At 33.5% G+C, this 11,668-nt stretch overlaps 2 protein-coding genes across 2 annotated transcripts; both read right to left on the bottom strand.

The window, feature by feature from the left end:
- Positions 1 to 3,583: 3,583 nt before the first annotated feature.
- LOC107024788 (E3 ubiquitin-protein ligase RING1-like) lies at positions 3,584 to 4,051 on the bottom strand. The gene has a single exon (XM_015225749.1). It carries the CDS (start codon positions 4,049 to 4,051, stop codon positions 3,584 to 3,586), a length of 468 nt encoding a protein of 155 aa, XP_015081235.1.
- Positions 4,052 to 6,259: 2,208 nt separating this feature from the next.
- LOC107025670 (defensin-like protein) lies at positions 6,260 to 7,126 on the bottom strand. The gene is made up of 2 exons (XM_015226431.2): positions 6,999 to 7,126; positions 6,260 to 6,633 (listed from the first exon to the last, which is right to left on the bottom strand). The coding sequence occupies exons 1-2, from the start codon at positions 7,060 to 7,062 to the stop codon at positions 6,416 to 6,418; spliced, it is 282 nt and encodes a 93-aa protein (XP_015081917.1). The 5' UTR covers positions 7,063 to 7,126; the 3' UTR covers positions 6,260 to 6,415.
- Positions 7,127 to 11,668: the final 4,542 nt, after the last annotated feature.

Here is an 11,668-nt window from a genome sequence, read left to right on the forward strand (position 1 = left end):
GAGGAATAAATGATGAAGACAAACCATGGGAAACAAAGAGTATCATTGCCAAGACCAGAAATGCCATGAAGCAAATGGAACGAGCCATAGTCTCTTTTAATGAGTGAAAAAGATTGGAAATGTCTTTTTCTAATAATAAGAAGAATGTAATTTAGAGTTACAAATAAACCAGTAACAAAATGAAGGTAATTTATAGGGAGTGAAATTGTAAGAATGGGTCAATAATATGTGAACCAATGTTGTTGGTAGGTCATAAACTCAATTAACATGTTCTTCTTTCTTTTCTTTTCTTTTTTTCTTTTTTCTAAAAAAATGGGGTAGGAGAATATAAGGTGGGGAATCGTACACTCACCAATAAGGTAAAATTTCAGATAGTCAAATGAGTTATTTATAAGATTCCAGAAAAATTAAAAATATAATTGCGTCTGCTTAAAAAGGATATATCTGGCTCAAAACGAGTTCCAAAAGCTTGGTATAGAAGGATTGATGATCACTTGTTTAGTTTGGGGTTTGAACAAAGTGTATTTGAAGTTGCACTTCATGTCAAGCGTAAAGGAACTGATGTTCTTATTCTTTCCCTTTATATTGACGATCTCTTGGTGACAGAAAACAATGTATTGCTGGTTGAAGAATTGAAGAAGAAAATGATGCAAGTCTTTGAGATGATAAACCTGGGGCTGATGTCATACTTTCTGGGAGTGAAAATAAGCAAGATTATGATGACATTTGTATCTACCAAAAGAATGATGCTGGAGAGATACTAAAGAAACTCCATATGGAAAATTGCAAGGCGACAAGAACACCAATGAATCCAAAGGAGAAGTTAAGCAAAGAGGGTGGAACTAATAAAATTGATGAAGGAAAGTTTTGAAGCTTGATTAGATGTTTGATGTATCTTATTGTTGCAAGGTCGGATATTTCTATTTGTTGTAAGTCTTTTACTTAGATTTATGCATTGTGCTACTGAAATACATTTGCGAGCAGAATAAGAATTATAAGATACATTAAGGGTACTGTTGAATATGGTGTCAAATGCATCAAGTGTGAGAATTTAATGTTGTATGAATTCTCATACATGATTGGCTTGGATCCATTGATACTTGAAATTTCATCAGGATATTGCTTTAGTCTAGAATCAAGGATTTCCTCTTGGTGTTCCCACAAGCAGAAAACTATGGAACAATCCACAACAGTGGTTGAATTTATTGTAGCTATGGGAGCAGTAAATCAAACCTTATGGCTGACAAAAATATTTTCTAATTTACATATGAAACAAAAGGTTAATACTGAGATTCATGCTGATAATCAAACTGCAAGAGCTATTTCGCATAATTCGGTGTCCTATGGAAAGACTAACACTACAACGACAAGATTTTTTTCTTGAGGAACCTGCAGAAAAAAGAGAAGTAATTCTTATTTACTGCAAATCTAAAGATCAACTAGCCGGTATATTTACGAAATCCCTTCTTGTCAACAAGTTTAAGTTCCTAAGGCCACAATTTTGAATTTGCAGCTCCTAATGCAACAAGGAATTTTAGTTAGTTGCTTTAGGACTATAATATTTTTATATAAGTTTTCTGTATTTCACTTTTCAGTTATTTTAGGAGGTAGTTACCATGGTTAGAACCATGATATAGAAGTAGGACCATGAACTATTTCAGTTTCTTTTTTGTATGTTTATGTATCTGTTTTTCTACATACTTATAAGGAGTGTTGTCATTTTTAGTGTCAGGATCTTGTCGAATTGAGCCCTTGAGTTGGAAGGTCAATTGAAATTAGGTCAAGAGTTAACTTTGGTCAATGTTTGGAGTTTGGGCGTTCAGGTTGGAATTTCAAATATTCCATTGGATTCGGGGAATGAGTATAGGCCCAGGTAAAGTCTTAGTTGAATTTTAAGAGTTTTCGAGAGCAGTTTGGTATTTTTAGGTGGAAATTAGTTTATTACAATTTTCATGAGTTTCGGGTCACGGATAACTCGGATCCATATTTTGATGGTTTCATTGTGTCCAAAAGTAAGGGTCTCATCCCCATTTCACCATTTTGAACTTCGGGAGCTCGATAAAGGTGATTCCAAAGGATTTTTTGAGATTAACTATTTGAGTATGTATTTGTGACCCTAAATCTTCATTGCCCATCTGTAATATATGGTTTTAAACATCAAATTCTTGGTTTTGAACTTCAAAATTTGAAGATTTTTCAAGAACTTGAACTTTAAGGGAAAAGGTGATCAAAGGTTGGTTTCAACTTATTTTTCGATGTGGTTTTTCCTATTGGGTAGCAAAATATTTGGTCAAAATGTCTAAAGTTGGGCCAAGCCATGGACACAATTTCAGTCATATAGCTTTCATGAAACATAAATTATTTATCTTTCATTTAATTTTCCTTATCTTTGCATAACCATAAGATTTGATATAAATCCAGCCACAAAAATTCGTGATATTAGTTCCTCGTTTATCATCACCCAGAGTAGAGTAATATTTGCAAGAGAGAATTTTACCCTTCAAAAGGAAACTTCTTGCAAAAATTAAATATGAATTTAACCTTAATTTGAGTGTCAAACACGAAGTACATAGAAAACCATAAAAAATAAGTTTAATATTGACCTACTTTATATATATGTACGTCTGTGTTTGAAGATTAGCTCCTGCCTTGGCTCACTCTTTATTTCGTTCAAAACTAGATATCCTGGTTTGTTCAAAAAATAAAAATGGAACAGAAAGTGATCAAATAACTATAATAGAGTTTATTCATAAAATTAAAGACCGTAATAGATCATTTTTCATTGACACATGCATAAAGTTGATACAAGACTCGAAAAGGATTAATAATGTGTCAAAACTTATTTAATGTATCAACATTATTAATGTTGCTTTTGACACTGAAATCTTAGTGCATAGGCACTTTCTTTAGAGTTTGCTACAATGTCCACCTTCAAAATTCTGTTTGATACATGCTTTTCTACATGACAAGTCGGTAAAACTCACAAATTGACAACACAAATGTACTAAAATGTGAAATGGTTCGCCTAGCAAGTTAGATCTGGTGTCATTACGACTTAAGAAATGATAGATCATAACATTTTTTAAATTGTAAAATACCCTTTTGAATGAATTGGTTTTCTCTCTATATAAAGAATTTTAAAAATTTTGCTTTTTTTCTTAACAAATTTAAGAAAAACATGCAAAACAAAATGAAGATAATAACTAGATACAATTATAATAACAACAGTTATAAAGAGTAAATCAAAAAATAGAAGAACATTATTTAATTTCAAAACAAACTTACTTATTCAATATAGGAAATATAAGAGGTAAGACCACAAGTCTTCCCTCTTACCATATCTTTTCGAACATCGAATAAAATGGTAAAGATCTATCTAACCCTTACCATATAAATAACTTCTTCAAACAAAATATAACAACCAAACAATAATTTTAAAAAACAAAGCCCTCCATGGGGCATAGACTCGATCAAGTCACATATAGAATGTTGACGACTATTTTTCACTTAATAAGTGAATGAGAGAGGGAAGCAAGGCTTAGTGAGAGCTTTATAAGGCCTACCACTATAAGACGCTTTAATTTTATTTATCAATTGGCATTCTAAAGCGACATAAGGGACAAACATGATTTTTTTCAAGCCATTGAATAATGCAATCTCCATGAAAAACATGCTTGCAAGGCATACGAGTTAGTTCAACAAAGTCCTTTGTAATCAACTTGCCAAGACATATCATACAAGTTTCACCAAAACCCTTGTCACCATTCAATGTCTCTACTTTCACCTTCTCAAGCCCTTCAATAGCATACTTTGATGTTGGAATTACAGGCGCAAACACACGAGTTTCTTCCAAGGTCATCAAATCCATCGCGACTTGTTCTTCTATTAACCCTATCTCATCCTCATTAGCTTCCTCGTGATCATGATGTTGATAAATATTTGCAATCGTCTGAGGACTACGATGGGCTATGTCAATGATGATTGAGATATTGTTAGATGTATCATTTTCTTGAACAATCAACAAAGCCTTATCTTTAATGTCTTGAACCATTTCTTGTTGATACATGAGAGGAACATATAAGCATTCAACCATTTGATTGAACTTAGAGGACCATGTTTCATGTTCTTCTATGTCAAAACACAATCTTCTTGTGTTCTCATAGATAAAATATGTTCGATCATAAAACCTCCAATTACCATCCTGTGTGAAATAGTAATTAAGATACACTTTTCTAATTCCACATAGAATGAAAAGTTTGCCCTTTGACAAATTTTGATCATCATTCTCCAGGAGGTTCTTTTGATGTTCAACTGTCAAACAAAAAGGATTTCTATTCATCGTACGATTCAAGTTAGAAGAGCTAAACTTAGTGAATTTATGGGGAAAGAAGGAAAAGAATGAGCAATGTTTAGATGAAAAAGACATTATATAGATGTCTATATTTATATATCATTAATGAAGGAATCTAAAAATCTATAAATTATAAGGGAAAAATGGAAATAACATTAATTTTCTAATTCTTTGTATGTTAATTGTAAAGTCATAGTAGCATAAGTGGTAAATTGTATTAAATAAAACTTTCATTTTTCTCTCAAAATTTAATCATGGCAACAAAGAGGGAAAATGTATTAATTGTGGAGATATAAACAAAATCAGTCAAGATTTTACTTTGAAATTACTTTTGTGATGTACAAACAAATTTAAGTAGCTAAAATATGTTGGAAACTCAATAAAATATATATGTTAAATGATCCCTTAAAATTTAGGAGTATGCATCTACGTTTTTATTCTTGAATGTATCATACTTAGTTTTCTTAATAATCATTATGTATGAAGTATATTGAGGTTTGATTATTTTAGGCCCAAATATGTAACACCCTAGAAATTGAAAATCTAGATCAAATAGTGAAGACCTGTCGATAGTTTTTTAGGGATATTTTGGTATTTTGGCATTCTTTTAATTCCTAGACTAAAACCTCTACCATCACACCAAACACTTAGAATTATTAGACAATGCGATCAAACTTCTCTAAAGCAAGAACTAGGGTTATTTATCTTCAAGTTTCAGTTTAACGAGTCAAGCTAGGATTTCCATTTTAGGTATGTGTTATTTCATCAATGAGTGTCCTTTCACCCATGGAGTCTCAAAGTAACTCTATTTTTTAAATTCACGATTACCACAAAAATCGGGTTTCTTATATAAAACATGATTTTTCATTATTTTGCTCATTCTTCTTCATGGATAGTTTGAGCTTGCAGTTTCATCTATAAAATCAGTATTTCTAGATAGTATTTTTTATGAACTTACCAGTATTCAAGAGTTACTCAAATATCCATATTTAACATTTGTTATATAATACTTATTTGTCACGATATCTAAAGTACACCTTAGACGTTACATGGAGAAAAGGATCTCATCAGGCCCTAAACAAGCCACTTGATATAAGAATGACACTATGAATATCAAATAAAGAGATTTCAACATAAGAATGAAGTATAAGTCTCAGAACTCTTTCAACTCATACTTAAGGAAATATAAAAAGATTACATGACTAAAATAATGTAGAAATCAACTATGTCTGTCAAAGCCTCTACTACAATACATATGGTTAGGACAAACCCCTAAACCACAAACAAAGTTTGAAAATTGAAAGGACGTCAAAAGTAATAAAATGACCATAGTCTTGTCTTCGAACCATGAGGACTCACCAATCCAAGTGCTAAGTGGAGCAATCCAACCAGCCACGACTAGCTAGAGGAGCGTCACATCCTATATGATAAAATAATATAAGCACAATATGCATCAATACTTTGAATATGTTGAATATATGAAACATGTGTAAACGTAAACGTTATAATATAGCGAGTTCAAAATATGATAATACATTACCAAGTAAAGTGTAGTAAAGCTAGTCAAGCCAAAATCATGGATCATGGAACAAGGTCAATGCAACATTTGAAAAGTCATAAGAAAGCTGAAATCAAATCAATGAGGAAGTTATTGAAACACATAAAAAAAAAACATAGTTCTTTTGTGAGATATTTTACCACTAACCAGCATAAATAGTGTGAGCTATATATATATATACACATGTACCTCTGCGTTTGAAGGTTAGCTCTTGCTTCAGATCACTCCTTATTTTGGTCAAGAAGGAGATATCTTGGCTTGTTTAAAAAATAATCGTAACAGTGATAAAAAAAACATAGAACATAGTTTATACATAAATTAAAACAAACATAAAGTTGATACAAGACTCCAAAAGGATAAATCATGAGTCTCAACTTATTTAATGTGTTAACTGGCTACTAAAGGCCAATAATACAAGATTATTTAATTTTGTTTTTGACACTCAAATCCTTAATTAATATTACTTAATTACTCCATCATAATCTCATCTTCAAGCACAACTTCACTTAAGAGTTTTTGCTTCCCCACCCAAAGTTGATTCTAACTTCATTTGAAATTTTGTCAAATACACAAATCTTAGTGCATAGGCACTTTCTTTGAAGTTTGCTACAATGTCCACCTTCAAACTCCTCTTTGAGACAAGCTTTTCTACATGATGAGTCGGTAAAACATAATCCTTTGAAGGTTTGGCTTGTTGATTTACACATAGGCTGAGCTTGCACCTCTACAATCATCCAAAACTAGTTACAATATTATAATAAGAGACGTAACCAAAAGAAATGTTGTTCGTATAATATTTAGAGGAATGTAAACAAACAAATTATTTCAAAAGTTCTCATAGTTGTCAAACGTATAGCAAATAACTTTAAAGCATGTATCAATTCACAATTCTTTAAGCTTTATTTGAACGGTTCGCAACCTATTACATTTTTTTTATTATGACTTCATAATAGAATTAGAGATCTTAACTGTGTGTCAAGTCAAACTAATTCATATAAATTGAGACGGAGGGAGTAGTTAATATTTTGACCAAAATTTTTTTGAGTAACTTTCCACATTATTTAAGAGGAATAAATGATGAAGACAAACCATAGGAAACAAAGAGCATCATTGCCAAGACCACAAATGCCATGAAGCAAATGAAACGAGCCATAGTTTCTTTTAATGAGTGAAAAAGATTGGAAATGTCTTTTTTTTTTTTAAATAATAAGAAAGAATGCAATCTAGAGTTGTGAATAAACAAGTAACTCAATGGAGGTAATTTATAGGCAGTGAAATTATAAGAGTATGCCAATAATATGTGAAGCAATGGTTGTTGGTAGGTCATGAACACAATAAACATGTTCTTATTTCTTTTCTTTTCTTTTTTAAAAATGGGGAGTTCAGTAGAGAATCGAATCTCTCCATCGATAAAGAAAGATTGCAATTTATAGTTAGAACCTCTCTCCATGAATACGAATTTGATCATGCTCTAATATGATTGTCAAATATTTAGTGCGAAATCAAAAAAAAAAATGTTCCTCCTAAAAATAATTATAGATTGTTGTTAATTTTAGTGTCAGGGTCTTTTGGGGAATTGAGTCCTTGAGTTTGAAGTTTAAGTGAAATAAGGTTAAGAGTTAATTATGGTTAACATTTGGAGTTTAGAAGCTTAGATCGGAATTCCGATGATTTCATTGGATCAAGGAATGAGTCTAGGACCAAGTGAGGCCTAGGTTGAATTTTTAGAGGTTCCGGGGGCAGTTTGGTATATTCAAATGAAAATTAGTTTATTGTGACTTTCACGGATTTCGGGTAAAAAATACATCGAATCGGTGTTTCGATAGTTCCATGGAGTTCGCAACGTCGAAATTAGTAGAGTAGCATACTTGATTTGTGTGATCAGGCTTTCGAATGAATCTGAAGGGTCGTTTCCATGTTTTTGGGTGAGTCTTGGTGTTGTTGTGTGTGATGATGTTTATTGCCATTACTTTGTTCATTGCGATCTCGGGACTCACTCTCGTGATCGCATAAGGGTATTTTTGTGTATCGTTATCATGTGGGGTATGTCGTGATCGCGTAGAGTTCGTGCTCTGGTCATCACGGTCGCATGGCTTGTGTGGTGATCGCAATGGTCAAATTAAATGAGTTGACCACTATACTCATTGTGATTGCGTAACCTTGGAGTCGCAATGGCAATGAATTGTTTTTACCATTGTTTTTTTTTTTCAAAAGTGGGGGTCTCATCTCCATTTCATCATTTTTTTAAAAAAAAATTGGGATCTAGGTAAAGGCGATTTCAAAGAATATTTTTTGAGATAAATCATTTGGGTATGTGTTTGTGACCCTAAATTCTCATTTCCCAATTATAATTTGTGATTTGAACATCAAATTCTTTGTTTTGAACTTCAAAGTTTTGAGGATTTTTCAAGAACTTGAACTTTAAAAAAAATGTCTAAAGTTGGGTCAAGCCAAGGATACAATTTCAGTCATAAAGTTTTCTTCAAACAGAAATTGTTTATCTTTCATTTTATTTTTCTAATTTTGGCATGAGCACAAGATTAGATATAAATCTAGCCATACGAATTCATGATATTTTCTTATTTTTGCATGACCATAAGACCTCACCTGGACCATAAGCTTCTATTGTATTATATTTTTCTTTTTATTGAATTAAGTGCAAACAAATATACTAGTTACCATAAGGTTGGGAACATTTAAATACCTATATATTATAAAGGGAAACTTTCATATAGCCACTTAAAAATAATTAATTACTCTCCATAGCTATAGTTTGATAATTACAATTTGTAGTTACATATTATATGGGGGAGAGAGGCGAGCAAGACTGGGAGAGAGGGGGAAAAGAGTGGAGAAAGGTGAATTGTATATGTATATTGGTTAGATAATTGTATCTTATACATATATATTTGTATATATGGCAAGAGAGATTGGGAGAGGAAGAAGAGAGGCAAGCGAGACTAGGAGAGAGAGGATAGATGCAAGCGAGACTGGGAGAGAGAGGAGAGACGCAAGCGAGATCAAGAGAGGGAGGAGAGAGGCGAGCGAGAGAGGGCATAGAGTGGGAGAGAGGTGAATTGTATATGTATATAATTGTATATAACTGTATATTATACATATACATTTGTATAGATGGCAAGCAAGATTAAGAGAGCGAGGAGAGAGGTGAGCGAGATTGAGAGAGGGAGGAGAGAGGCGAGCGAGAGAGGGCAGAGAGTGGGAGAGAGGTGAATTGTATATATGTATATAAGTTAAGAAGTTGTATATTATACATATACATTTGTATAGATGGCAAGCAAGATTAAGAGAGCGAGGAGAGAGGTGAGCGAGATTGAGAGAGGGCGGAGAGAGGCGAGCGAGAGAGGGCAGAGAGTGGGAGAGAGGTGAATTGTATATATGTATATAAGTTAAGAAGTTGTATATTATACATATACATTTGTATAGATGGCAAGCAAGATTAAGAGAGCGAGGAGAGAGGTGAGCGAGATTGAGAGAGGGCGGAGAGAGGCGAGCGAGAGAGGGCAGAGAGTGGGAGAGAGGTGAATTGTATATATGTATATAAGTTAAGAAGTTGTATATTATACATATACATTTGTATAGATGGCAAGCAAGATTAAGAGAGCGAGGAGAGAGGTGAGCGAGATTGAGAGAGGGCGGAGAGAGGCGAGCGAGAGAGGGCAGAGAGTGGGAGAGAGGTGAATTGTATATATGTATATAAGTTAAGAAGTTGTATATTATACATATACATTTGTATAGATGGCAAGCAAGATTAAGAGAGCGAGGAGAGAGGTGAGCGAGATTGAGAGAGGGCGGAGAGAGGCGAGCGAGAGAGGGCAGAGAGTGGGAGAGAGGTGAATTGTATATATGTATATAAGTTAAGAAGTTGTATATTATACATATACATTTGTATAGATGGCAAGCAAGATTAAGAGAGCGAGGAGAGAGGTGAGCGAGATTGAGAGAGGGCGGAGAGAGGCGAGCGAGAGAGGGCAGAGAGTGGGAGAGAGGTGAATTGTATATATGTATATAAGTTAAGAAGTTGTATATTATACATATACATTTGTATAGATGGCAAGCAAGATTAAGAGAGCGAGGAGAGAGGTGAGCGAGATTGAGAGAGGGCGGAGAGAGGCGAGCGAGAGAGGGCAGAGAGTGGGAGAGAGGTGAATTGTATATATGTATATAAGTTAAGAAGTTGTATATTATACATATACATTTGTATAGATGGCAAGCAAGATTAAGAGAGCGAGGAGAGAGGTGAGCGAGATTGAGAGAGGGCGGAGAGAGGCGAGCGAGAGAGGGCAGAGAGTGGGAGAGAGGTGAATTGTATATATGTATATAAGTTAAGAAGTTGTATATTATACATATACATTTGTATAGATGGCAAGCAAGATTAAGAGAGCGAGGAGAGAGGTGAGCGAGATTGAGAGAGGGCGGAGAGAGGCGAGCGAGAGAGGGCAGAGAGTGGGAGAGAGGTGAATTGTATATATGTATATAAGTTAAGAAGTTGTATATTATACATATACATTTGTATAGATGGCAAGCAAGATTAAGAGAGCGAGGAGAGAGGTGAGCGAGATTGAGAGAGGGCGGAGAGAGGCGAGCGAGAGAGGGCAGAGAGTGGGAGAGAGGTGAATTGTATATATGTATATAAGTTAAGAAGTTGTATATTATACATATACATTTGTATAGATGGCAAGCAAGATTAAGAGAGCGAGGAGAGAGGTGAGCGAGATTGAGAGAGGGCGGAGAGAGGCGAGCGAGAGAGGGCAGAGAGTGGGAGAGAGGTGAATTGTATATATGTATATAAGTTAAGAAGTTGTATATTATACATATACATTTGTATAGATGGCAAGCAAGATTAAGAGAGCGAGGAGAGAGGTGAGCGAGATTGAGAGAGGGCGGAGAGAGGCGAGCGAGAGAGGGCAGAGAGTGGGAGAGAGGTGAATTGTATATATGTATATAAGTTAAGAAGTTGTATATTATACATATACATTTGTATAGATGGCAAGCAAGATTAAGAGAGCGAGGAGAGAGGTGAGCGAGATTGAGAGAGGGAGGAGAGAGGCGAGCGAGAGAGGGCAGAGAGTGGGAGAGAGGTGAATTGTATATATGTATATAAGTTAAGAAGTTGTATATTATACATATTTAGTTGTATATCCTGGCGAATTATACATGTACAAACCTGACTAATTATACAAACTCGAAATCAACCCATGTAATTAATGTATAATGTTAGTCGCAAATGGTAATTATAGCAAACTATAGCTATGATGAATAATTAAATAGTATAAGTTTGCATATCCGCGTAATTTTCCCTATTATAAATCAGTTTGCGATGATAAAGGGATGAATTTTATTATTTTTCCTAATTTTACAGTGAATGGTAAATTTGTAGCATAAATGGTAAAGGATTTAGTGAACATATATTTAGCGATGTGTTAATTTTTTTTTAATAAATATAAAATAATTAGAGCAACAAAAGGTATATTTCTTAATGTCCTTTATTATACTTGAGTATTTACAAATAAAGAAATTCATTTACAAATAAAATTTGTATTGTACTTTTTAATCATTTACGCGTAACTATAAAAACTAATAGAGCTTAAATAAAAATAATTTTTTCTCAGTTGATATTATATACTTAATTACACAAAATTTAGACATGTTAACGTCAAAATTAAATTATAAAATTTCTTGCATTTGTAACAACATCTTCTAAAACTAAATGAACACATTAAAATCTAATTATAGCAGCA

The sequence above is a fragment of the Solanum pennellii genome, chromosome 7 (assembly GCF_001406875.1).
Source record: "Solanum pennellii chromosome 7, SPENNV200".
Taxonomy (NCBI): Eukaryota; Viridiplantae; Streptophyta; class Magnoliopsida; order Solanales; family Solanaceae; genus Solanum; species Solanum pennellii.

Excerpts from the sequence above, each read along its gene's own strand:
- LOC107024788 (XM_015225749.1), bottom strand. The coding sequence starts at position 4,051 with ATGGTTCAAGACATTAAAGATAAGGCTTTGTTGATTGTTCAAGAAAAT.
- LOC107025670 (XM_015226431.2), bottom strand. The coding sequence starts at position 7,062 with ATGGCTCGTTTCATTTGCTTCATGGCATTTGTGGTCTTGGCAATGATG. Across the intron at positions 6,634-6,998 it reads GATGCTCTTTGTTTCCTATG|AGGTGCAAGCTCAGCCTATG; the intron begins GTTTGTCTTCAT and ends GGATGATTGTAG.